General features: G+C 40.3%; 4 protein-coding genes across 6 annotated transcripts; 3 read left to right on the top strand and 1 right to left on the bottom strand.

The window, feature by feature from the left end:
- Nucleotides 1-1,534: 1,534 nt before the first annotated feature.
- Nucleotides 1,535-6,135, top strand: gins4 (GINS complex subunit 4 (Sld5 homolog)). The gene is made up of 8 exons (XM_058635203.1): nt 1,535-1,829; nt 1,923-2,009; nt 2,842-2,955; nt 3,047-3,144; nt 3,221-3,309; nt 4,343-4,433; nt 4,587-4,691; nt 4,924-6,135. The coding sequence occupies exons 1-7, from the start codon at nt 1,731-1,733 to the stop codon at nt 4,681-4,683; spliced, it is 675 nt and encodes a 224-aa protein (XP_058491186.1). The 5' UTR covers nt 1,535-1,730; the 3' UTR covers nt 4,684-4,691; nt 4,924-6,135.
- A 1,980-nt stretch (nt 6,136-8,115) lies between these two features.
- ppp1r3c2b (protein phosphatase 1 regulatory subunit 3C2, duplicate b) lies at nt 8,116-10,181 on the top strand. Its single transcript, XM_058637096.1, has 3 exons — nt 8,116-8,156; nt 8,246-8,323; nt 8,881-10,181. The coding sequence occupies exons 2-3, from the start codon at nt 8,304-8,306 to the stop codon at nt 9,746-9,748; spliced, it is 888 nt and encodes a 295-aa protein (XP_058493079.1). The 5' UTR covers nt 8,116-8,156; nt 8,246-8,303; the 3' UTR covers nt 9,749-10,181.
- Nucleotides 10,182-10,529: 348 nt separating this feature from the next.
- Nucleotides 10,530-18,938, bottom strand: LOC131464555 (phytanoyl-CoA hydroxylase-interacting protein). Of its 3 annotated transcripts, none has more exons than XM_058637095.1 (5): nt 18,796-18,938; nt 15,881-16,057; nt 13,770-13,944; nt 12,782-12,899; nt 10,530-12,695 (listed from the first exon to the last, which is right to left on the bottom strand). In XM_058637095.1, the coding sequence occupies exons 2-5, from the start codon at nt 16,055-16,057 to the stop codon at nt 12,149-12,151; spliced, it is 1,017 nt and encodes a 338-aa protein (XP_058493078.1). In that variant the 5' UTR covers nt 18,796-18,938; the 3' UTR covers nt 10,530-12,148. The 3 variants fall into 3 exon arrangements, with proteins under 3 accessions (XP_058493078.1, XP_058493076.1, XP_058493077.1); XM_058637093.1 differs by having other exon boundaries at nt 18,800-18,938; XM_058637094.1 differs by having other exon boundaries at nt 18,804-18,938.
- A 2,772-nt stretch (nt 18,939-21,710) lies between these two features.
- polr3d (polymerase (RNA) III (DNA directed) polypeptide D) lies at nt 21,711-26,473 on the top strand. The gene is made up of 9 exons (XM_058636275.1): nt 21,711-21,831; nt 22,580-22,748; nt 22,852-22,895; nt 23,991-24,142; nt 24,226-24,350; nt 24,450-24,612; nt 25,244-25,491; nt 25,602-25,754; nt 26,046-26,473. Exons 2-9 carry the CDS (start codon nt 22,590-22,592, stop codon nt 26,160-26,162), a joined length of 1,161 nt encoding a protein of 386 aa, XP_058492258.1. The 5' UTR covers nt 21,711-21,831; nt 22,580-22,589; the 3' UTR covers nt 26,163-26,473.
- Nucleotides 26,474-26,642: the final 169 nt, after the last annotated feature.

Below are 26,642 nucleotides of genomic sequence, written 5' to 3'. Positions count from 1 at the left end.
GGAAACAGAAATCCTGAAATCTACTGCTTAAAAAAAGCACGGTTGTTCAGCAGTTTGATGGCATAAATGCTGCTGCACTGCTGTTGTTTACACATAAGACCCTTTTCCACCACAGGAACTTTTCTCATTTTAGCGGGATTTTGAAAAACAACAACACTCTGATTGTGACAAAGAACTTTGATGGTTTCCCGGGAATTCTTTTCCCTGGGTAAATAAGTTAGATAAGATAGTTTTTCTGATTAAAAGGACACAGCACACTTATAATTCCACATCATTTCTGTTCATAAAAAACAAACAGAGATCCAATAAAATTATTATAAGCAACGACTGAAATTAGTGACTGAGCTTGTAGTTGTATTGATTTGTTGTGTTTTTTTTGGGTTAAGCCTTATTAGGGTTTGTTCACATGCAGCACTTAAAACATTACAAAAAAAACACATGGAAGAAGCTGGAAGTGCTTCTGTCACAATCTTTGTTACCAAGCAACCAAAACCTAAGAAGGACTGAGAAGAAGATGATGGATGATGAGCCTGGTGACATATGTGAACTTTTCCTGTACGGATAAGGGATGTAACGACATCAAGCCGTCTTGGAATTCTGACTCGGGATACGTGAGGTTGCTCCGAGTCGGAAATTCCGAGTTCTGAGGACAAAATGGAATGCGTCGCCAGACGATACAGAGAGTAAACAAAGATGCAGAAGGAAAGAAGGAAATATGGTCGCAGTTCAACCTCGATAAATTGTCCAAGTGCTTGTAACTGACAACTGTGAAGGAAATTACTCAGAAACCACACGTGGTATTTTTATCTTTCACACATATCTTATTTTTTTATTACTGTAAATGTCACTTCATATATTTACATTTACAAGAAAATCCCCCCCCCCCCCACATGGATTATATCAAAACATGCAGTTAATTTAAATAAATGGATTTACATACAGATAAAGAAGATATTTCTTCCCTTTTTTTGTCTATGCTTGTGCAATTTCACTGCAAACTTGTGCACTGTTCCTTATTGTACTGTGACATGAAGTTTGTTGAAAATAGTACTGTATATATTATTGTGTGTATATTATAATTGTCTCAGTGTCTTTTCCAATGTATTTAAATAGGACTTAATTAAATGATCATTGATGAATAAACACATACACATGAATATTAAAGCATCTGGTTGTTTATTCATCCATTAAAGACACATTCAGTCTTCTATCTACGGTCTCTGACTTTTACACAAAGAAAATCTGGGAGGAGCTAGGACTAAGAATTATTTTTTTTATATATTTAACCTCTAATTTCAGTCAAAATGTTGCTTTATTGAAATTATGCATGTGGGTAACTGCAGATTATAAAGTCTGGCATAAAAATAGTTTTGTTCTCATTAATTCATTAATTCATTCACTTAACCTATTAAATCCATTTGGTTAGAATTGAGGTAATACATCCTGCACTCCGTACCAGCTGGGGGCGGTGTGCTGGTTATCAGCCGCTACAATACACCGAGAAGAAGAGCACGTTTACGTCATGTCTCGCGAGATTACGGTTCCAGTGGCGCGAATAAACAAGGAGTCCAGTGACAGCAACTCTACTGTTTGAGCTCATTATTCGTCATTTAAACGCAGTTTTTTGTGTTAAAGTCGCTTTAAAGTTTCTTTAAGTGGTAAAAGAACAGACTCTATCGTCGTTAACTTCGGTGTTTTTGTTGTTTTTTCGTGTCTCGGGAAGGAAAACGATGTCGGACGCTGTGTCAGACGGAGGCAGCGACGCCAGCCATGATGACGGTCAGGAGGACGTCATGACTCCGGCGGAGCTCATCGCGAAACTGGAAGAAGTGAGACGATAATAAGCAGAAAAAGACTTAAGTTCCACAGACTGAGAAACATTTGTCCTCACAGTGTCTTCTTCTCTGTCGTGTTTGTTTCAGGCTTGGCTCAATGAGAGGTTTTCTCCGGAGCTGCTGGAGAACAGGTCAGAGGTGGTGGAGTGTGTGATGGAGCAGCTCACTCACATGGTACAACTTATACACTAACACTCTGTTTACTTATTCACTGTATTATAAAGTTACTGTGACCATTTTTAATATATTTAATACAAAATACAAGCAATGTGTTTTGCATCTGTTGTCATAAGGTGGCAGCAAGCATTTGTGAGTGAAATTTTCAAGGTTTCTTGAATGCATCTTGAAGATGCTTCTCCAAAACACTGGTCAACAAGTCCCGTGGACAAAACTGGCCCGCCAGCACTAATGTTTAAAATGTTTTATTTATTTATTATGATTTTCTTATCTTCTCTAAAATGACACATTTGTGAAGCATTCAGAGCCTTTTAAAGTAGCTTATTTGCTGTCTACATGGACAAGCAAGGCCGGTGTTTTGAAATTCACTCAATCACTCTGGGAGGCGTTTTCAAAAAATACTGTTTCAGGTCACCTAAAACGCTGTTTCCATGTGGACAGAATGCCTCTCCGACAAAAGTATAAGTATTCGCCTAAACCAGTTCTGTGTGGACGGCCCCTCAGATCCCGCAGAAGTGATAACATTTACCAGTGTCTTTGAATGCATCTTGTTAGCTGCTCCTGTTCAGTCGGTGAACCCTGCATTACTTCCAATATTTTGAATATAATTTGAACATTTTCAGTTTTCTTTGTCCCAAATAATAAAGATAACTGCGTAGGAGAGAAACAGATACCGATATCATGCCGATAATATTGTACATCCCTAATTACATTCATGCAGTTTGAACTCGATCATCGCTGAATAAATGATTGTTTGCATGAATAATGTACACAGTTGCTTTTCAAGTACAAAAGATAAACCCTCTTTTGTAACCATTTATATCAACAGGAAGAAAACTTACAGCGGGTGAAGAAAGGCGACGCCAAGGCTAGTATCCATCGCATGGAAATCGACAGAATCCGCTTTGTTCTGAGCAGCTACCTGCGCTCTCGTCTGCAGAAGGTAAACAAAAGCAGCACGCAAAATAAATCTATTTAAATCCTCATTGAAAAACAAAATAACCTTCCTTTTTTTTAATCTCTTGCATGTGTAGATTGAGAAATTTTTCCCTCACGTACTTGAGAGAGAAAAGTCCCGAGGTGAGGGAGCTCCCTCTCTGCTCTCGCCTGAGGAGTTTGCCTTTGCCAAAGAGTGAGTGTTTAAAAGTCAGGTTGTTGCTGTTTTTGTTTGACAGTTGATGTTAAATGTTTATGTGTCTTGCACACAGGTACCACACAAACACAGAAAGCTACTTAAAGGCCGTGGCATTGAAACGCATGCCCCCCAACCTGCAGGCGGTGGATCTGCTCAAAACAGGTAAAAATCATTTTATTTTTCCTCTACTTATTCCTGATCTAAAGTTGTGCTCATTAATTTACGTAGAATTTGTGAATATGTGTGTGTGTGTGTGTGTGTGTATATTTATATATAGGGTAAGGGTTATATATATATATATATATATATATATGATTATTTATATATATATATATATATATATATATATGTATATATATATATGATTATTTATATATATATATATATACATGATTATATTATTAAAAAGATTATCAATGGTTGCATTGACTAATGACTAATGGCTAATTTGTGGTGCACACATATTACCACAAGGTGGCAGCAGCAGCAATCATTTAGTTAGTGGACTGCATGTGTCTTTGCAGAAGTGATGAAATGATTGGACTATATTACAGTGTATGAACTGCCTTCTATTACATAACTATATTGTTATGTGTGGGTTGCATGGTACACATCTTTTTCTTGTATCTGTATCCTGTTGAATTATAACTTAGTAATCGATTAATATTATTAAAACAATCGTTAGTTGCAACCAAGAGTATAAATGTTTGAACATTCTCAATCTCTTGTTATTTCCTTGTTCTGTTAAATCATTTTTGTGTTTCTATCACACTTTCTCATCTGATTTAAATCTAGGGCTCCAGCTAATGATATTTTTCATTTTCTTCAGTAATTGATTTGTTAGTTGGTCCAGAAAACCTTGAATTGCCTTGTTTTGTCCAAAAAACAAAATTATTCAGTTTTATTAACACTGTTTTTTTTTTACTTGGAGCAAATAATCCAGAAAATACTTAAAATTTAAGAAGCTGAAAAATCACTTGTGTTAATTATAAAAAGAATACATTAGTAATTCATTTAGTAAACGATTATTAATTAGTTAAGCGATTAGCTGTTGCAGCCCTAATTTAGAGGAACTGAATAAACTATCTCAGTTTTTTCTTTATCACCATGTTTAGCTTCATAATTTATCTTTTCTCATCTGTTTTAAATCCCATTCTAAGTCAAATAAATCCCATTCATTCTGCTGTAATCCCAGTTCCTGAGCCGTGTTTGGACTCCTTCGTGTTTCTGCGGGTGAAGGAGCGACAGGAAAACATCCTGGTGGAGCCTGAAAGCGACGACCAGAGGTACTCATTTATCAACTTCACCTGCACTGTTTCCAGAAGCCAGAAGGTGGCACTGTTACCTTCTCCTCCTCTCCTTCAGTAGATTGTTCTGCATGGATACTAAAACAAACGTATTTATTTCTTTTCTTCATGCCTTGTTTCTCCTTCCATCAGAGAGTATGTCGTGGATCTTGAAGAAGGTTCCCAGCACCTAATGCGGTACAGAACTATATCGCTGCTTGTCTCAAGTGGAGCCGTGCAGTTAATCTGAAAGTTGAGGTGAGTTATCTGTGTTTTGTCTGTGTCATCTTTTACATTAACTCTGCAGATGTTACATAAGTTACATCTGGATTTATTTTTAGCTCTCACTGTTTTTTTTTATCATTGTCTCATGGCAACAGAAAGAAAACGGCATCTTTTTAACAAATTTGACAGAGTTTACAAAGTTTACAGTGTAGTGTACAACAAGCACATAGTGATGATGTGTTTGTTTTTTATTTTTTGGTTCCAGGTCTTTTTGTTTTTGGTGTAAATGGCTCCAGGTGATCATGAAATGAGTCGTGGCTCATTTTCATCACACATGAATGGTAATAAGGGGGATGAGCAGAGGTCACATCAGCAAAACACCTGAGACACTTTCAGAGGTTTCAGCGCTTCAGGGACACTGCAAACAGCAAATGTTCACTCACGACTAACCAGAAGTGACAGCTGTGAACGAGTCCAACTACCTTATATTTGGAACCTTTTTATCGTTGGATAATTATAATGTATTCTGATTCATGAGACTCACAGTAACCTGCTCATTTGCTGCTCATTACTTTTGCTATAATTTATCCAAATGGACTTAATTAATGAGCTAAAGGCAGAATGTAACCAAGGCCCTGTTAGTTTTTATATTGTGTATTTAAAGCAATATTATTTTAGTGATATTTGCACTTAAGTGGCTGCTGTTAGTGTTAAAAACAGCTCAAAATATCGGTAGAAATTTAACAAGCCACCCATCGGTATGTTAAAAAAGTGTATAAACACTCCAAAATAATAACAATAATAATAATGATAATAATAAAAAAGACTTGGTTTCATAGTTTCATGGCCCTTTTTTGAGGCAAGGGCCTTGCTTTTCAGAGGCCACAATTTTGTGGTGCAGTGTTTCTACAGCAGCCCCCAATGGACAAACTAGACAGAGCATGTGTTTTTGGTATGTGGAGGCCACTGTTGTTCCATGACACGCGTGGGATAAAGCGAAGGATGAGCAGAGGAGTCCTTCATTTGTTAATATCCGCCGACATTTTAGATGTTTAGAATTAAATGTCCAGGACGGACAGGATTAGAAATGAGCTTATTCCAGGGACAGCTCAGGTTTGGAGATAAAGTCATAGAGTCCAGGTTGAAGATGGAGCTGCCGGGGGAGGAAAAGAGGAAGACCTCAGAAAAGGAGGACAGACAGTGTAACAGAAGAGGACACAAGGGAGAGGACAAGATGGAGGCAGATGATCCACTGTGGCGACCCCTCCAGGAAGAAGCTGAACGAAGAAGAATATCTTTTTAAAAAAAGGGGAAAAATCTGCATATAAATTCAGTGTCTATGCAAGTCATAGACCCAAAAGCATAAATGCAGTATATGTTTAAGTGTTTATTAATTAATAAAAGTCATATTATCATTGCAATAGTCAAAAATGTCACTGTGTATAAAACCTTTTCCCTCAATAACGTCAGCCCACTTTTGACCACATTTGTTTGTCTGTCTGTGTGTTTTTGTAAGCAGCATAAATCAAAAACTAAAGGACAGGGTTTGGATGAGATTCTCTACCCAAGAAAGAAATGATTAGAGTTGGGTGATGATCCATTTTCAGGATTTATTACTGTAAGGGGGGGAGAAAAAAAAACAGCATTGGTTTTTGTGAGATAGGGCAGTGACACTGTAAAAACTGAGTGGCCTTGGTGGAGTTTGAAAAACTAAACTGTAGGGCATAACTTTAAAAACAAAAGTTTATAACCGTTGCCCAGTGACTTTCCTGCCCTTCACGCAGGAAGTAATCTGTCTTGCATCAAGGCAGTCAGGTGGTCTCAAAACTTAACTCGGATTTCATTTCAACTTCATTTCCAACTTGAAAACTGAGCAACCTCACCAATCCCAATTTAGGATTCCAAGACGGCTGTCACCGTGAAAACACTGCTACTGTTAGTAGCACTTCTGTCATATTTGTTATACAGTAACCAAGTGTCTGTCCGATTTACTGTCGAATTTTAACCATTAACTTGTTGCTACGCTGTTTGTAATGTCGAGTGTTGTTATTGACTGGCATTGCTAACGGTGACTAGCCTGAGATATGTTAGCATCTCCCGATTCTCAACTGGGGATGGGATGACGCCACGTTTCTACCGATATTAGTCCGACACTGTCATTTTAGACCATTGAAGCTGTTAATTAATTGGTGCGTGTGACTCATTTTTACACATTTTTATAGTCTGTGCATAGTGAAGCATGTGATTAAAAGGATTTGTGGATTGTATTGTATTGGATTTAATATTTTTATCTGTCAAAATATCTGATCCAGTGATTTTGACCAATATCGGACCAATACCAATTCCCATTCCTAACTGGAATGCGGCGAAATGGGGGTGTGGCATCACTTCCAGTCCCAAGTTCTGATGCAAATGGAACGCAGCATATGTGTGACGGCACAAAGAAGTGTACACAAAAAGATTCAGAAATGAATTTTGCTCAAAAAACCCAGTCATTCTGTAGGATAACCACTTCTTTCCTCACCTGCTGCTGGTGTATACACACAAATGCTCCCTCAGTATGGGTTGAATAGGGCTTTTTTCTTCCGTTGCATCATTTCTGTTCATAAAAAAACAAACAAAACAATAACATCATCAAAAATCACCCCATTAATTACACAGTGCAGCTTAAAAAGAAGTATTTTGGTCGTACAGATTTATTTTGAGTCAACAAAATATCCATGTATGTCCATCAGCAGACGATGTTTTATGCAACTCAGTAAATCTACTCATGCACTTGGCTTGCACTTTGAATAGCACTCTTGTGAGGTGCCGAGCACGCGGACATGCGTTGGTAATCCAGACCCTCTTTAGCGTCACATGCTGACGGACGACCCGACAGTGATCCCCACGACACTGCGAGCCAACAAGCTGTGAACTTAGAACCGTGTCCCCGTGTGGTATCTGAGGTCTGAGAATAGAAGACCATAGGATGATTTGTATAGTTTCCACTCTGCAAGTTGACAAGTCAAGTTACATTTACATACACTAGGGCCTGTATGTGTGTGTGTCACTTTATTGCTTTGTCAGCACTGAATGACAGATGTGTGACTTGACATTAATTTAAAACAGAAATAGAATAGAATAGAATAGAAATACTTTATTCATCCCCAAGGGGAAATTGTTTGAACATAGCAACAATACAAACAAATATTATAAACATAAAATGGAATGTAAACATAAAATATAAAATTATTAAAGATTAAAAAAAAAAATTAGAAAGTGTATTATGTTACATTCAAAGGTCGTGAATTGAAAATAAAGACATTTTTGTCCTGCATATCTGTAAATTCGGTCGTTTAAAACTTATGTAAATGCATAAAAACTACAACATCTGCCTGATTGGTTGGGAGAGCAAAAGGGGCGGGGCTTATGACACGAGAGTATATATAGTGTCAGATTCTCTTGTGGGGAAAAGGGATGATTGAGGCTACAGACGACGATCTGCAGCTCATGACTGTGAGTATAATTTTTGACGCGACAGATTCAGCAAACTTTACTTAAATACTGGCAGTTGTTATGTTAAAATGCATCATTCTGTTTTCTAGAACTCCGTCTGAACAGTGAGAATCATTTTACAGTCACTCAGCACTATAAACCACCAGGATGCAGGTCTCCAATACACCGTAAGTAGACGTGCAATGATATATAAAAGAAATTCCTGCTTCAATTCATCAGTCTTTTTGCTAGATTCTTTCTTATAGGCAGATCTTAAAACCTACTTTGGTTCATACTGCATTTGAGCACATTTTCTGGAACCTTAGGAATATGGAGGAACATGAATTAATGAATGAAAAAGTGAATTAATGTTAGAAAAAATCCAGAGATGGGGAGCAGTGGGAGGATGCAGGATGAGTTGCTAATCTTATTTCAGAGTCGACAAAGAACCAGTTTGACCTACTTATTTGGCCTGGGTGTCGAAAGATGCACCAGAAGCACTCGCTGCATTCAAAACAGTTGAGATATATAAGTCTCGATGTGATGCAGACAAATCTAGAAACACAGGCACTTCCCATCTGACAAACATTTCCACTGAAAATAATGTATTTTTGTGCAGAAAAGACTTATTGTGGACTTGCCAGTGTAGTGAATCTGCTGTTACCGCTCTGTTCTGCCGTCATAAACCAATAACGGTAGCCGTGAAAGAGGCTTGAGGATGACACTTCTCTTTGTTTATCTTCAGTGCTCCTCCGCTGCTCGGCTTCGGGTCAATGGCTCAGTCCGCTGGACTTGTGGAAATTGCTGTGAGGCTGTGTTTGAACCAGAGTAAACAACTATGTCCTCATGTTTGGGTTCCCATCCTAAAACCCCAGCGCCCTTGCATCCGCTCCCCAGTGTCAGATCAGGTACCCTCTGACTTCTCGATTCCAGCATCTCTAACCCACCATTTCTCCGCTTTGTTGGACTTGGACGACTGGGATGACGAGGTTATGTCGCCAGCCAAGAAAAAACATGTGGTCTTCGCCGATTCCAGAGGTTTGTCTCTCACAGCCGTGCGAATGTTTTCCGACCAAGAGGAGCCCTCTGACTTTGACTTGCTGCCGTCGCTGCGGGGCTTTGGAAACATGACGGAGGACAGCTACAGCTGCACCGTCAGCACCTGCTGCCCGGGTACACAGCTCAAACTGGGGTTTCCACAACCCTCGGCGGATTTCCAGGCCTTCCGTGCCAAGTTGGCAGAGAGCATGGTCACCCTGGAGAACTGCAGTGTCAGTGAACAGGTGCTCCAAGGTACCGTCCGCGTCCGGAACATCGGTTTCAAGAAGGACGTGCAGGTGCGCATCACCTTTGACTCGTGGCAGAGCTACAAAGACGTGCCCTGTACGTACCTGCAGAAACGCTTCGGAGGACCACAGACGGACATCTTTGAATTTGACATTGCCATTCCTAAAGTGCTAGACGCCAAAAGGAAGATAGAATTCTGTTTACGGTATTTACCGGGAGGCCAGAGCCAACCGTTCTGGGACAATAACAATGGACAAAACTACAGTGTTGTAGTGAGTGTGCAGTCACATCTCTGCAGAGGGAAGAATCTCAATGAAAGGGCATGAAAACCTGCCGAAGAATAAGTTGTAGACTATAGTTTTTATTCCATTTGCATTGGTTACACGCAGGTTTAGTACATAGGTTACATTTGTGGCTTCAGTATTTACCTCTGCCAAGGAGAGTATGTTTCCGACCACATTTTTTTTATCTTGATTTTTAACCATTTGAGGCATTGTACAAAACTGAGCTCCTTTGGACTTTATTTTTGATGCTTTATTTAGTTGTAATCCACACCCTTTCACCAAGTCTGGTCCCACAGATGTGACATTTTTCTAAAATAATGCATGTGTGAAATGTTGGGTTTACTTATTCAAAATAACTATTAGGTGTCACAGAAGTAATGGTAGTTAAATGTTCAGAAACTGTATATAATGCACAAATTTATTCATGTTTCTTTAAAAAGTGTGTGTCCATAGTAAAAGTTTGGGTACTGCTCAAGTCTATTCACATTTTATTCACAAATGGTTGGGGATTTTTTTGTGCGTCAGGGAGAGGATCCCTTTCCCTGTGGGTATTTCTGGAATCCCCTTGTAGGCCAAAGATTACAAGGGGGGCAACAGGAGTAAAGCTAATCTTAGCTCAGTCATGTTTGTAGAGCAAGTCCACGTGTGCCGTCAGACGCTGAGTGCAGGCATCCTTGTGATACCAAACAAGAAATCACCATAGGCACCGATGACTGCCGGATCAGGGAAACACTTTAACATGCCAACAACGCACTGAAGGGAATACAAAGCGAATCTCAAACATTCAAACCCTGAATGACAAAGACGAAGGCCAAACACAGAATAGATCATTCAAAAATAATTTATTTAACTTAAATTATTCACAAGTAAAGACAAAGGAGTGCAAGTCGAAGAAGGGTCAAGTCAAGGGTATGGATGAGCGGTGTAAATCCTGTTGGATCGTTTAACGAGTCCAACAAAGAAAGATGAGGAGGACACAGCAGGCCAGAAATAGTGTGAGGCTGCACTCCACACGTACACAATGGAGGTGTCAACTGATGATAGGCTTCTCGTCCACTTTAAATGTCATTGCAAGCAAATGGCTGCAGCGCTTGGCTTGCATTGCGCGCCGCAGAAGTTGCAAATCACATTGTTCGAATATACAAACACAGGCACGAGCTAATCAAATCCTGTTCATGCATTTAACTCAAAAAACTACACAGTCCAAACAGCTCGATCGAACGAGGCAAGAAAGTTCCCCTCCATCGCTGGACACCCAACAGTGGTAGACTTTGGCCCTGTTTACACCTGGCATTAGAATGTATTTTCCGTGATCAGATAGTGCTTCACCACATGCATTTACACCTGGCATTAACATGCGTCTCCGGTGTCCACATCAAGATCCAATTGCTATCCAATCACAGTCATCCCCCCCTTTTGTCGCCTCCCCCTCGGTGCGCTGCCAAATCAACAACAACAACGTTAGCCATGTGTGAAGTTGCACGATTGTATGGACTCCTCTTTGCGAAGAAGCCCGTCTTTGACAAGCGGAAAACCGACGATAGCAGAGAAGACTGTGCCGTGTTATCGCCGCTTTCACGTTAGCTGTGCTCGGTGGAGTGGAAACGCATTGGAGATGTGGTCACAATGCGTCTCCGACCACCTCCCGAAGTGGTTTGGCAGATCTGATAACAATCCGTCCTTGGGTGTATTTACACCTGTACTTGAAAGTGGTCAGGTGCTCTCCGATTACAATCCAATCGCAGGATATGCATCTTAATGCCAGCTGTAAAGGACCTTTGAGTTGAGTTGAGCCATAAAGGAAAAATGTAACTGAAAGCGGTTTAGAAAATGCCACAAAGACACCAGAAATTACAGATTGAGCACAGACTTCTACCATTAATTTGCAGCTTTTCTTTTTTAAGTTAAGATTTGTTTCGCTTTCATAGAAGCACATTTATTCAGTTTCCAGTTGTGATTATCACAAAGTTCAACGACATTGTTAGTTTAAAACGCAATATTCTAGTCCAGGCAGGAGGGTTAGGGGAAGAAGGAAAGCAGCACGCTGTACTTCACACACTTAAACAAGTTCTACACTTCTACACACAACCGAGATAGCATCCGGATGTGGGCCTAAAGTGATCCTCAAACAAATGTGGACCTGTTTTGGCAAATGTGTTGTGGATGTCTGCCTAAAACTGGACCATGTAAATATGGCCTGAATATCTTCAGACAAATGTGGGACAACTATGGTAGAGATGTGGCACAATGGCTGATATGTGTGATATGGTGGTGCAGTGGCCAGCTTTTGGTCCAGATCTGGAAAAGTGCCATCATTCCACACGGTATTTGGACTTGATGAAAGTGTCAGGTGTGGGCTGGATCTGGGCCACAATCGTGGATCGTGGTGACCTCAGCTGTTTGGTCTTGTCTGTCAGGTCAGTCTGACATCGGGGTCTGTCCTCAGCGTCCTACACTGATGTTGCACACTTTGCAGCTCGGGTCTTTCTTGGCATTAGCTGTGGTCAGACTCATGAGCTGGTGGTGTCCGCTGATCTGCTCCACACTGCCCTGGTCCAAATGAACGGGCTCTGTGAAAAGCACCTCAAGGATGACGTCACTGGCATGGCAGTACAAAGGCTCCTCCCCCTGCCTCTGGGGGGCAGTGTACGTCAGGAAAGGGTTGGAAGACAAGTCCAGCATAGGAAGACGAGTGCGACAGAAGGTATCTCCCTCTGAGCCAACGGGAGCCAACACCAGCACCACATAGTGGTAGGCTGTGTACATACAGTAGAAGTCTGCGAAATACAGGCAGATGTCGGGGTTCAGCAGGAGTCCAGCTGGTATCTGGAAACGTAGAGATCCGTATGGGGAGTCATTGGGAGGAAGGCCTGTATCGAACTCTGTGTTGCAACTGAAGAAGACTCCCTGCAGTTTGGCATTGATTGGAGAACCATGACTCCCACTGTTGTCTTTCAAAGCCGGACGCATCAGTCCTCCACATTCCTTCCTAATCCAAGACGCAAATGAAAGAAAACAGCATTACTCTTAATTGCCGAAGGCATGGCTTTAGTTGTACATTTGAGTAGCACTGACCTGACATAGTCAAAGTAGTCCGGGTGTTGGTTGCGATAAAACACAGTGAATTTTAGCAGCCTCCCTGCGGAGCCCTTAGCCTTGTCAAGAAGCTGCTGTAGATGTTCCATGGCATAGTCTGCAATGATGATAGTAACTCATTTCAAATATTGTTTTAATACTTAGTGTCAACCAATTAATCACACAATTGTTACCTATTTATGTATCTTAGTCCACTCTTGCTTCACTGGTACACTCTTCCGTCACACTCCTGTCTAATTACTACGATACATGTTGTCCCAGACTCCTCCCCCTTTTATAAATGCTGGAGCTGTCGCTACTTACTTTTCTCTCTGAGAGGCTCGACTCCCTGAGCACCTACTTTTAGCAGTTCCCCACTCTACCTCCCTTATTAAACTCTCAGCCAATTTCTTGGCATTCAGCGTCTTAGCCCCAGAAGAAGGGGCTTTGTTACCCTTTAATAAATGCTGCTCACTAAAATTCTTTATATCGACCTAAAAAATGCAGTTATCAGTTGCTTTGAAAGATCGGCATCAGCCGTAGAAAAACTCACATCAAATTGACTTCTACTTCGACTTCTACATCGTGAATTCTTCAGTAACGTTAGCAATTCAAATTTCCGATATAGATCTAAAATGTTTACATTGTTTCTCAGTAGTTGTGTTTGTAGTTAAACCTGAGGGATTCAACATAGGCTTAAACAAAAATGACGATTGAATTTGAGCGTCATGAGGAGACAACAGCAGACAAAGACTTTGTTGCTCTGTGTACAGTCTCTGCTAAATTCTATAATTTGTCACTAATCGGTCTTGGTACCTTCTGCAGGCACCACCGACTGCAGAAGTTACCAACTATAACATCGCTGCATCTTTGGCTGACAGCTTACCGGAAATAGTTGGGCTGACTTTTTGAAGACCATTTGCTCTCACGTCTCATTGCATACCTGATTATCCTTGTTACCTTCGCTGTCACACATGGCGTCGCTTACCTCCAGTGCAGAACTCCACCACCTGGCTCCACTCTGACACCAGGTAGTCACCATCAGGCTGTCGGACAGCAGTTTGAACAGCAACGCAGTACTCTGTCCGCGGGCTGAGGAACCAGTGTCCCCTCACTGCCATGGGGAGAGGCACGGCCTTGGCCACCAGTTTGGTTGGCACATCCTGGAGGATGGAACACAAAAGTGGTGACATCAGGCACAGATAATGGGTATTTAACAGGCTGCTGTGTTTTCATTTGCATATCAAAGCAAATGTAAATGCAGTTGTGAAATCAAACACACTTCTATTCACAAATTCTGCCTTAGTAGCAAGATATTCCACTTCAAACCCAAGTAACTAGGATACAGCTTATCAAATCAGCACCTTTGTTTTGAGCAAGGCTTCACAGCTAATTACTGCAGTCTCACAGGCTCATATATCCATAGCAACATCTCTGATGCAAGTTTGTTTCAGAGAAAGACAGAGAGAGAGCATTTCCATTCAACAACAGCTCACTCACTCACTCACTCACTCACTCACAACCTGCCTTGACTTCACAAAGGCAGTTTTAAAAGGATTGTTCAGGTTGTTTGAGGTGTAGTTTCTTGAAGCATAGACTCAAATATACCACATTCCCAATGGGTTTTAAGGGGGTTTAAGTCGTAGGAAAGTGTTGAGTCAGGAGCATTAGTAAAAAAGCAAGACCTGAGTGAACGTGCTCATTTCTTCTTCATTTGCTGGCAGCAATGCAATTTTTTGGCACACTAATGCACATAAATATTTTGCCTGTTAGCATAGACATTAGCCTAGCTGTTAGCCATGAATAATTATGGTGAAGCTTGCTTTTTACAACTTTGGAAGGAGCTCAATTTCTTTTTGTTCATTTCATACTTTTTGTTTCAGATCAATTGAATAATCGTTTGAAAGAAGGACTGAAATGTATATATAACAAATACAACAACATAGTGTTGTTTTCACAACATTAAAGACCCCTTAAATACAAATTAAAATTAAATTCAATACCGACTTCAGTACCATCAGTATTCAAAGTATGGTATGGAGTGTTAGAAATTTCAAATTATGACAGCTTCATGACAGACCACTATTTAATGACTGAAAATGTTTTTAAATAATGTTAAACAATCACTTTTGGAGATCATTTTCTATAATCTGTAACATGTATCTAATCTATAATCCGAGTAGGATAACAGTGTTCTTGGGAGTGCCGCAATGAAATGGATGCCTATAGCTGGACAGTTTTGCAAAAGCTAACAAGGTAACACTTATGGTAATTTAGGGTAATACAATCTTTCATAACCACTCAGTAGTAGCTTGGTAATAACAATAGAACAAGTGTATGATGAATTTTAACTTTAATTTATGGTTATTGTCAATTTTGAGTCACAACATTTTAATGTGAAGGTCTTGCATTGATGGCAGCCTGTTCTAATTCTCATTACAAACTATTACAAGAATATTTATTTGGAAATAACATGACATTACTATAGTACTATCTCCTTACTACCACACAGTTACCGTTATTATTACCAATCTGGAAATTGCATTAGAAATAAGATGGTATTACCATAATACAAAACATATAACCACACTACCACTATGTTGTTTCCGTGCTGTTAAGTGTTAGCTTCAACTAAAAGCCCCCGTCATGTGAATTTCAAGGGTACTTTCAGGTACTTCAAGGGTGTTTTGCCCAGAGCCCACACTAATTTCCTCCCCTGGTGCACTGAAAGTAATTAACATGGAAAGAGTTTTGTGCTGCAGCTCAATTTGTCCATTTTTGTCCACTCTATGAGGAAAACAATGTGTGACGGTCTGAGTCACAGCCCCAAAGCTGTTGACTGCACTCATTTTCCTTTATTTGCCTTAATTGGAAGTGACTGAAATGGTGCAACTGTGTTTTTTCTGCCAGGCAAGAGCCTCTGTAATGTTAATCCAGTCAGACCTGTATGAGAATGTCTTATTTTAGCAGTCTTTTATTCTGAGTGGTGGAAATTACTGCACACTGCAAATGGACCGGTGTGATACGGCACAGTGGGGAGCTGATGACATTCAGGGGGGAATAAGTGTGAGGTTATGCAGCACTTTCAAATGCTCAGACCCTGTGTTTGAAGCGGTTGGGATCTTTGCTCTCTTTGCGGCTCAGGTCGATGAAGAAGTGCGTGGCTCGGGCGGTGTCCTCGGGGTTCATGTCCCACATGATGCGGAATGAGTCACAGGACACCTCACAAATCTGGATGTTACACGGTGTGGTGAGAGGGCCGTCCATTTCTGTCATCTGCCATTGAAAGATGAGAAGAGAGGGCAGTTAGTCCGAGATGACCTGGGACTGTGAAACAAACAGCCTGAGAAGGAGAACATCTGCTAACATCTCATTTTTAAGGATCTGTGTCCTGGCTTTTTATTCACTGTCTTGCCCTTTTTGCTCTCAACCTCCCCCACCTCCTCTCCTCTCCCCTCTCCTCGCCCTTAAGTGACATTTCCAGTTATTACACAACTCAGTGCGCTCCCAGCTGAGTGACTGGCCTCTGCCTTTCCCCTGTATTTCATAATCCACCTACAGCTGTTTCCCAGCAACCACACATCTGCAGCCTCCTTCAGTCTTCTCCTGCAACTCTCAAAGTAGGGGTCACATCCAATAATGAGGGATTGGCCGATGCAATGCTTGTATGTCTTAATATCGGTCCAATAATCAGTATTGATATCGGCCCCATACTCTGCATCAGTTCTGAGGACTCACCAAATACTTAGCATCGATATCGGCCTGATACTCAGCATCTGTATACTCATTGGTATTGGCTTGATGCCCAATACTTGGCATCAGTATTGGCCAGATACTCTGCATTGGTACTGGCCCAATACTCAGCATCGGTATTGGCCCAATACTCAGTATTGGGATTGGCCTGATGCCCAATACTCAGCATCAGTATTGGCCAGATACTCGGCATTGGTATTGGCACTATACCCAATACTTGGCATCAGTATTGGCCAGATACTCGGTATTGGTGTTGGCCCTATACCCAATACTTGGCATCAGCATTGGCCAGATATTTGGCATTGGTATTGGCCTGAGACTCAGCATCAGTATTGGCCCGATATTCAGCATTGGTATTGGCCTGATACCTGATACTCAGTATTGATATTGGCCTGAGATTCAGCATCGGTATTGGCCCAATACTTGGCATCAGTATTGGCCTGATACACGAGTATCGGTATACTTTTTCAGACTCGTATCACAGCAGATGTATATATATATATATACATTTTCTTCATTATGTAAAACAAATACACATACTAAAAATAACAGTTGGTGAGGGCACAAGCATAGAAGACATGAACGAAGCAGCCTATTCAATCTACTGTTGAAGTCAATAGTCATATTGGAGACCATTTGCTGATATACAATAATACATTGCAGCCCGTGGCCAAAAGGAACAGAATTGAAGAATTGTTATAACTGGTTGGTTGAAATCCTGGGATGAGTAAAGGGTGGTGTGCCCCTGAGCAAGACACCCAATCTCCCATTGCTCCCAGGTTTGCTACTGGTGTGTAATAAGGATGCGTTTAAATGAGGTCAAATTCACTATCACTAATTGGTGTGTGTATGCAAAGATAACCAATAATGAACTCATTTTTCTTATTCTAAACTTCTATTTTCCTGCGTGTATGGATTATATAATGGGAAAAGGAGCACGAGAGGAACCCTGACTTTGATCTCGACTGCCGGTGGCTGCGAAGGTGCTCTCCACTCAGAATGATGGACGGGCTGCAGCAGCTCATTAAAACCCGTGAACTGTGAAATGTGTGCGGTGGCTCATTTACACGCAGGCCAGTTGAGATCACACACACACACACACACGCATGTGTCTTTCCACACGTCTGTACATTACAGCTGCTGTTAATCTCACTCTCTTTTCCTTTAGCATGGTGTGTTTGCAGAGAAACTGGGGCAAGAGAAGATCCTCACAGGACACAAGTCATCAAAGCCCCACCATGTCTGTGTGTGTGTGTGTGTGTGTGCACGCTCCACTTTTGAATCAAACACAGTTCACGCGCAGGTTTCCTCACAATCACACTGTCCTCGTTTCTGTGTCTGCAAACAAACAAACCCTGTTATCGCTGTTGGACGCCAACAATGCCACAGTCAGATCATAAACCACAACTGATTAAAAAACTGAGTGGGTAACGTCGAGCTGTGAAAGCACTCAGCTGCAGTTCTTTCAGCAGCCGTAACACACACACACACGCATGCATGCACGCACACACGCACACGCACACACACAGAGGGATGTTGTTATCTGTGTGAGGCAGCATCATGAAAGAAGATGCTGCTGCTGCGTTCATGCATATGGAGCAGGTCACAAATAGCAACTCTGCTGCTTTTCTTCTTCTTCTTCTTTCATGGAGAAGACTTTACACTCACACACACGTGCGTTTGCACGAGGGGAGGAAGAAAATAGCATCATTCTTTTCACAGTATATCATGTGATTTTATATGAAAAAATCCTGACCGTTTTTAAAACATATCACATCAGGACATAATGTTTAAACAAAAGTGGGTCAAGTGCATGTTACACAGTATGAACCAGCCGTAAATATTGCATAAAGTTCTATAAATAAGATGTTAAAAAAGAGATATTGTGGTAATTAATCCAATAATCATTCTTTTTCCAATTACTAGACTCATTTTTAGCAACATTCGCCTTTTTTTTAATCCACTTCTGTATATTCTGTGAATTACATTTGTCGTCTCTGCAGCTGCTTTGACACTTTAGCCTAAGAAAAATAAATAAAGTATGTTTAAATTTGACTGATTTGATTGTACATGATGTGCACATCATTAAAAAACTCGTGCACCTCGTGCACCAACACGACATCTGCTATTATATCTAATACAAGCCAATGAAAACACTAACATCACGGCATAAAATCATTTGTAATCCACAGATTACAGTACGAGCTCTCACACAAGCATCACTGAACACATGGATTGTTATTATTTTTTTAAATCCTTACTTACTCACTTGTGTTGCTCAGATTTGCTGCTCAGATTTCAGCCACACTGAAAATTGTGCTGCCGTCTTTTTCCTGCCTCACAACCTTCTGCTCTGCTGCAGTCGACAGAAGATCCCACAGGAAAAATGATTACAAACACACAGTCACCTCACTCTCTCTCTCTCTCTCTCTCTCCCTCTCCCTCTCTCAGTCTATGTCTCTCTCTCGCTCTCTCTCTCTCCTGTGCAGCCCCTAGAGGATGAAGTTAGATTTATTTTGTTTAGTACGTTCAACAACGAGCGTGGGTTCTTCTGGTTTCCTCCCACAGTCCAAAAACATGATGCAGATTAGGTAAAACTGGACACTCTAAAATGAGTGTGGATGGTTGTTTGTCTCTATGTTTGTCCCTGTGATGGACTGGAGATGTGTCCAGGGTGTAGCCTGCCGTGACCCTCATGAATGGACGGATGGATGGACATTCACCAAGGAGGTTCTTTTATCTGTTCTGTCTGACGTTTTCAATCAGATTTTTTTGGTGATGGGTAGGTCATCACCTAAGTATGTTCCCATTACATTTTACATTAAGAATCGACCCACTGATGATGGTCCTCAAGACTAGAAAAGTGCTATATAAATATAAACCATTTATCATCTGGATCTGATCCAGATTATGGATTTGGTGGCAATTTTTTTTGTTTATAGATGTTGTAGATTGTTGTATGTAGATGTTTATACCTCAGCAACATCTTACCAGATCATTATTTTCAGATAATTATTTACATAAAAGCAAATAATCAAAGACATTGTGCAAATATAACACCTTTTTTTGTTCTGGACATAAAACCTCAACACAATCTCAACATTTAAGAAGCACTAACATGTATTCAAACCATTCATTTAGTTCAATTCTGCAACTTTACAACTGAATAAAACCCCTGTATGAGACTCCTTTTTATATGCTTGTTATGTGTTATGTTATTTTTTATGTAAGATGGTAAGAGCTTATTTTATTTTACGTTTTGTCAGTTTGCTATATTGTACGATGAAAAACAAATGGTTAATCTATCATATTATTGTTATTAAACTGGCTGTATTTGCTCTCCTATAGGCGGGAGACTCTTCAGAGGAGATGATACTCGGTAGTTAGTTAGTGATGTCCCAGTAAACCACACAGTCTGCACCATCTAGACCTCAACAATATACATGTGCCAACTGTTTTGCCATATGGACAAACTCTGCGGGGCATTTCGCCCCTGGCACATATGCAGACGAGGGTGTGGGGGTGGGATTTATGTAAGTCCAGAAAAAGCAGATTTTCACTGGCATCGTTTTGTTTCTGTGCTGGTTAAAGATCACATCAGTGAGGATTTTTATTATGAAATTCAAAATCAAGAGACTTTCCAGACGAACGCCTTTACTGAATTGCTGCTAAAACAACTGTAATTGTAGACCAGTGGATCTGTGAATTTACTTTTATTTTTATTTTCATTGAGATACAAGATCTCTTCTTCCAGCGAGTCCTGCTCAGAATACAGTAGCAGCACAAAAAGCTGCAGAGATATAAGATCCACCATCATCACACAGAGGGATAAGCTGATAGTGAGAGTCCAAACATTGTCACTATCACAAATCCTTTTTTTTTTAATGAAATTACAAAGAAACCCATCGCCACAATAAAGCAGATAAACGCGGGTTATGGAGAAGCTTGATTTATTTCCCCACCGTCGGCCTCACATCAGTGATTCACTCAGACTGTAATTAAAGTGCGATCATCCATCATTGGTCACGCGTCTGTCTGTCTGTCTGTCTGTCTGTGTCCACATGTCCTCTCTCAGCTCCCAGAGGAGAGAACAGCCATGTTTGTCAGGGAAAGAAAAACCAGACTGCCTGGAGATTCTGGCTCCATTTATACATATTTAAACCATTTTTATATAAAAAGAAAGAACCATATATCTTGTTTTTTATTGATGTCGGGCACCAGGACTTATTGCTATTGTCGGTACAGAAGGTCTGTACTGAAGTAGAGGAAATGGCATTTACAGTAAATACCCTCTAAATGACCTACAAAAATTATATATATAAAAAAAACCCTGAAAGATCTGGTCTCATCGGACACTTTTTTAAATGAGTTTTAAATGACGTGGAGGCAGAAACATCTGCTGCAGATGTTTCACTTCATTGATTTTTTACTGATTATGTGATTTTTATATTGTATTTTGTATATTTTATTTTGTTTTCTGTATGATCGTGACCCAATATTAACATGTCTTTCAGTATAATGTCATTCATGTAGTATGATAAACCATATAATGTCATGTTTGAAACTGGCAATGTCAAATTCAACTCAATTAATTTGACACTAACTCAAATACAAATACGTCAAACAGGATGATTATTATGATCATATATAGTATTATTAATAATATAATCCCATATATGATCATAATAATCATGATTGTGTATATATACAGTATATACACAAATATTAATTACTATTATATTAAACTAAAAAGTGGCATACTGTTGTGTTCTTGTTTTTCCTCATTTATTTATTAATTAGTTTGTTTAAAATCTTTTGTTTTTTTTAATAATCCTCGAGCAGATTAATTTGTAGTCAACAGCTATTATCTTGTCCTACCGCTCTAATTCCACAAGATGGTGCCATTGTCTCATGTGTTTGTTGGAATTTCTTTAACAAAGTTTTATTTTACTCAAATACGCCAATTAAAATACACACAACAACGGGGGAAACACATAAAAAGATTATCTTATGCATCTCAGTTAATTTACGTATACTGTTACGTATATACTGTTACGTATACTGCTACGTATAAACGATTTTAACTAAACAAAAAGCCCAAACAACTGTGTTGGCGTAATCCTTGCGCAGCGCTGATCCCCGTGAAGTCCGAGCATGACCACACACCGGAAGTATGGTGACGTTGTACAAACTGCAGTGTCAGTGTCGGAGAAGCAGCAGCGCAACGTCTGCGTTAATGTGTGTTTTTATTTAAGTTTGGACTCATTATCAGATTAAAAACCCTGAGGAAAACAAACGTGAGTATGTTCAGAATCTCTGAATGTCAGCGTTTGTAACTGACAGTGTTTCATTTGTGTTTAAATACGCGTACGTTTGTTTTTCGTGCCCTGATTTGACCACGTGTTGCTGATTTTTTTTGCAGTGTTGACACCAAATCGTAAAAATATTTCAAAGTCGTTGTAATTTGAATAAAAATACAGTTTAAAGTTATAGTTTGACTTGTTCGCCAATTTATAACAGCGCTGATGTGACTCAACACCTTTTTAAAAACTCCTTTTAGAAGGAGTTTTCCTAAGAAACCCTCGTGTTTGTTTATTACTATTTCCCATTAATCCTATTTTATACGGAAATCATGTGTTCACCAATTAAGTATGTGCAAATCATTTATTTATTTTTAATAATTTCAACCAAATTAAAGAAGATAAAGGAACTATAAATGAAAACCAAACACTATATACATACAATACAAAATAAATCTTCAAAGACACTTTTTTTTGCAAATAGTCACTTATACACAAGACAAAATAAAAGGAAAATTAAGACAAAAATAACAATGACAAAACTGGCAGAACAAGCTAGACAAACACGAACAAAAAGGAAACATGCAACTGAAAACAAAAGATCCACATGTCTGTCAGGTAATAAAACAGTGGACAGCAAAACATGCATTTTGTGGAATTAAACATATTTACACGTATTGTTTTATTTATTACGCAAAGTCTAAATTAGCATTGTGACACATACTTCTGCCTGTTTATGATGCAGTATAAACAGGATGGCTGATCCAGGCTCAGGTGACTCCGGTAGTCAGCGTGTACCGGGGCCTGGAGGAACCAGTGCAGGACTCCTGATGGGCCGCAGACCGGCGTCCTCCGTCGCACCACGTCTCCCCTCTATGCGATCACGGGACCTCACCCTGGGGGGAGTGAAAAAGGTAAATTATATAATAAGTATATTTTAAATAAAGATACATACACATGTTTTCTCGTGAGCTGACTCTTAATAATCTTATTTTTATGTGTTTTTCTCTTTTTAAGAAAACATTCACACCCAACATCATCGGCCGAAAAGCCAAAGAAGAGTAAGTGACATTAACAGTAAAAGATGCCTTCATCCATCCATACATCCAACTTCTCCCGCTTTATCCTCCACATGAGGGTCGCGGGTCACTGTGCCAATATCAGCTGATATAGGGCAATAGGCGATAGTCGCCCTTCAACGTCAACCTTTATTTCGGTCCACTTTTGCAGTTATTTTCCACCAATATCTCATATTTATGATGCAGTTAGAGCTTCATGTTTCAGAAAATCACTGATTTGAGCTCAATACAGTGTCATCTCAGTGCACGTATGAATAAAACTAGTAAAATGTATTTACAGAATTACACACGGTAGCATTTGTATACCTTCTTAACTGCTTATTGTTAATTTAAGATATTTATTTAAGTCTTCTCCAGCACATCGTATTCTCAGTGGGGTAAAAGTCTAGACTCTCAAAAATCCATCTTCAGAAAGTGCCGACTCATGCTCCCTGAGCCGCTCTTTCACAATTTAAGCCTGATAAATTCTGGATCAGTCGTCTTGGATTATGGCTGAGGAAGTCGTTCATCCGTCGTCAGTGCTGCAAATATTTCAAAAATAACGCTTTTGGTTGAAAATCATGAATGGATTCAGGAGCCTGAAGCACAAGAGTGTTTCTTTTATTTATTTGTATATGTTGACAGGATGTGACATACTGTATATATGTATATTTATATGTATATATATCCACACACAAAGGCAGAAGTATAGAAACATTAAAAACACAAGCAGAAGTGTAAGAAATAAATACAAAGGAAAATTAATTACAATCCATAACAAATTCATACAAAGATGGTAAAATAAATTAAAGGTTTAAGGAGATTAAATGTGTTAAAAAGAGGTAAAAGAAATAAAAACAAGTAAATAAACTAATAGTCATCAACTGAGGAAAAGATATTTAATAGAGAAAATCTTTAAGTATGGAAAAAAATTAAGGTTTAGGACAGTCACTCGGATTGTAAGAAATGTTTGTAATAATAAAAAGCACTAATCTAAATATTACACTGGCTTTTTTTGTCTGTGTCGTGCAGAAACCAGAGAAAATAGATTTCACTGCTGTTCTCATGACGACATGACTCGTATCTTTTCTCTGTCAGAACCAAAGCCGAAGGCGGGCAAAGGAGAGAGAGGAGGGATGATCGAGGTCGAGGCCGAGGAGAGCGAGGCAGGGGCCGAGGTCGTCCAGAGGTCATCCAGTCCCACTCTATTTTCGAGCAGGGGCCCGCGGAGATGACGATGAAGAAGAGAGGTAGGAGATCTGCTGCAGTCATGTTCTCTGTGCACACTTTTGGCTGACGCGCAGCGACGTAAAACCTTTGTGTTTGAACTCAGGCGGTTACGAGAACGAGCGAGAGGCTGCGACTGTGGGACCCTCGCCCATCATTAATATTAAAAAAGAGAAGAGGGAGACTGAAGAAGAGACCAAAGAGATCCTGCGCAGTCTGGATAGAGAAAACGTGAGTCCTGCTTATCGACTTTGCTCGACCTAGTTACACCGCTGTGTTTTAACGTTGGTGATGATGCTGAAACCCTCTTCTCTCCCGTGCTGCTCTCAGTTTGTCAACGATCCCTTCCTGCGGAGTGAAAGGAGGAGCTGCCCCGTCCAGCTTCCCCTCGCTGTGTCGGGATGGGGCTTCACGGAGGAGTTCAGTAAAGAAGAAGTTAAAGATGAGAAAATGGAGGAGGAGGATTGTGAAGTCACCGAGTCCACGGTCAAAGGTAACTGCGGAGTTTCTCACTTTTAAATGCCCCTCGTGAATTTCCGATTTCACGCTGCTGGCTCCAGCTGCACGTTTAGGGTGGCTGTGGATCAGGGGTAGAGTGGGTCATCTTCAACCAGAGGATTGTGGTTCAATCCCTGGCTCTTAACACCCAGTTGCTGTCTGCACCAGCAGCTTGTGAGTGTGTGTGTGTGACGGGTGGTAGCTCGTCGTGACGTCACCTATAAATGTCTGAATTCTCCTCCGATTTTGTCAACACAAACCAAAATTATTAGATTTCTTTGTTATTTGGAGCAAAAAAAAATAAAAATAATATTCACATTTAAGAAGCTGAAACAACTGTCAAACTAATTTAGTGATCGGTTAATAATTGAGTTATTGTTTCAGCCCTAAATTCTTCTTCTTGCGGTAACAGAAAACTGTCCAGCAGGGGGCAGAAGAGGAATAACATTGCTATTCAGCTGTATTTAGATCGAGATTATGCTACAATATATTATTTACCAACTATATTTAAGTTCCCAACCTTCAATTTAAAAAATGTAATTCCAGTGTGTTCCCCTTCATTTCTGTCCCATTCCTAGTTTTGTAACCTTAATATTTATACAAGTTCCCTTTTCCTTTGTCTTTAGTCAAACAGGAGCCAGAGGAAATAGAGATAAAGAAAACAGAGGGAGCTTATAAACCTCCTCCCCTCCCTGAGCCTGAAGTTCTGTCCGAGCTGATGCATCGGTGGAGCCTGAGTAAAGGGGAGGAGCTTTTCTTCATCCAGCTGCCCGACTCGCTGCCCGGTCAACCGCCGACCCAGGAGCACAGGCCGGTGAAGACGGAGGTGCAGTCAGAGGACGGACAGGCTGTGCTGCTGAAGACAGAGACTCAGGTACATGCTGCGGGTCTTCTCAGTGTGTGTGTGTGTGTGTGTGTGTGTGTGTGTGTGTGTTTAAATTCACAGTGATGTTGACATAAAATTGACACGTGACTTTTAAACAGGAAGAGGAAACTGAAGAGAACAGCTGTCACCTGAAAGACCTGCGGGAGGGTCTCGTTGGAAAGATGCTGGTGAGGAAGTCTGGACGAGTGCAGCTCATCCTGGGACAAGTGACGCTCGACGTGTCTCTGGGAGCAACGTGTTCTTTCTTTCAGGTATGACGATACATTATTATTATGTCTCCTTTCTATATGTTATTTTTTTGTACACATTTGTGTACATTTGTGTCATTGACTGCGTTCAGACCTGGTTTTAACATCTTTCCTGAGTTATCCAACCACATGTGGTCCTGAATGCTCCATGTCCACAGCGTTTTTTGGCACTTGTCAGTACAGATAAAACAGCATGAATTCTGAGATTAAAGTCAGAATTCTGAGGAAAAAAGTCGGACTTGAAAATCAGAACTCCTCTAACATGTTTGTCTCTGCTCTCTCTCCCTTTTACAGGAGCTCGTCTCCGTGGGCGCGGAGGAAAGAACAGGCGACCTGACCGTGTTGGGAAACATCAAACACAAAATGGTTTGCTCCCCGGATTTCGAGGCTCTCCTGGAGAGCAGCGCTTGACGCACGCGACAGCAGCACAACCTCTAACCTCTGGAGAACACGACACATACGACACACAGAGGCACTCAGTGTTGTGGTGGGTTGTGTTGTTGTTGACCTGATAATCACTATTACTGTAGACTCTCCTTCTCTGGACTGTTGATTGTGCTTGTGTGCCATTCATTTTTCTGTGTTGAGAGAACGATGCAGACTGTACATGAATGTAAATGTGTGAATAATTTATTTATGTTGCTGTGAAAAAAAACATTTGGTCGTGTCGTCTTTATTTCAAAACCAAAATAAATAATAAAGTGTCACATCCAAACAGAAAATCCTGTTGTGTTGTTTTACTGACGCTGGTGAATTGTTACAGGACTAGAGTTTCCCAAGAAAATACAGCTGGGAATTCCTGGGTACTTCCTGTTATCTCTTCATTGTCGACTGAGAACTTGAACTCTCTTCTTTAATATGGTTAGACTATGACTTTATTTTTTATTTTAG

This window comes from Solea solea, chromosome 8, assembly GCF_958295425.1.
Source record: "Solea solea chromosome 8, fSolSol10.1, whole genome shotgun sequence".
Lineage (NCBI taxonomy): Eukaryota > Metazoa > Chordata > Actinopteri > Pleuronectiformes > Soleidae > Solea > Solea solea.
This window is presented reverse-complemented; position numbering and strand designations above follow the sequence as displayed.

Coding starts and splice junctions, on each gene's coding strand:
- LOC131464555 (XM_058637095.1), bottom strand. CDS start 16,057: ATGACAGAAATGGACGGCCCTCTCACCACACCGTGTAACATCCAGATT. Junction 12,900..13,769: donor GGTGGAGTTCTGCACTGGAG/GTAAGCGACGCC, acceptor TCATCATTGCAG/ACTATGCCATGGAACATCTA. Junction 12,696..12,781: donor GACTACTTTGACTATGTCAG/GTCAGTGCTACT, acceptor GTCTTGGATTAG/GAAGGAATGTGGAGGACTGA.
- gins4 (XM_058635203.1), top strand. CDS start 1,731: ATGTCGGACGCTGTGTCAGACGGAGGCAGCGACGCCAGCCATGATGAC. Junction 2,956..3,046: donor TGCGCTCTCGTCTGCAGAAG/GTAAACAAAAGC, acceptor TTGCATGTGTAG/ATTGAGAAATTTTTCCCTCA. Junction 3,145..3,220: donor GAGTTTGCCTTTGCCAAAGA/GTGAGTGTTTAA, acceptor TCTTGCACACAG/GTACCACACAAACACAGAAA.
- polr3d (XM_058636275.1), top strand. CDS start 22,590: ATGGCTGATCCAGGCTCAGGTGACTCCGGTAGTCAGCGTGTACCGGGG. Junction 24,143..24,225: donor GATGACGATGAAGAAGAGAG/GTAGGAGATCTG, acceptor GTTTGAACTCAG/GCGGTTACGAGAACGAGCGA. Junction 25,492..25,601: donor TGCTGAAGACAGAGACTCAG/GTACATGCTGCG, acceptor ACTTTTAAACAG/GAAGAGGAAACTGAAGAGAA.
- ppp1r3c2b (XM_058637096.1), top strand. CDS start 8,304: ATGCAGGTCTCCAATACACC. Junction 8,324..8,880: donor ATGCAGGTCTCCAATACACC/GTAAGTAGACGT, acceptor GTTTATCTTCAG/TGCTCCTCCGCTGCTCGGCT.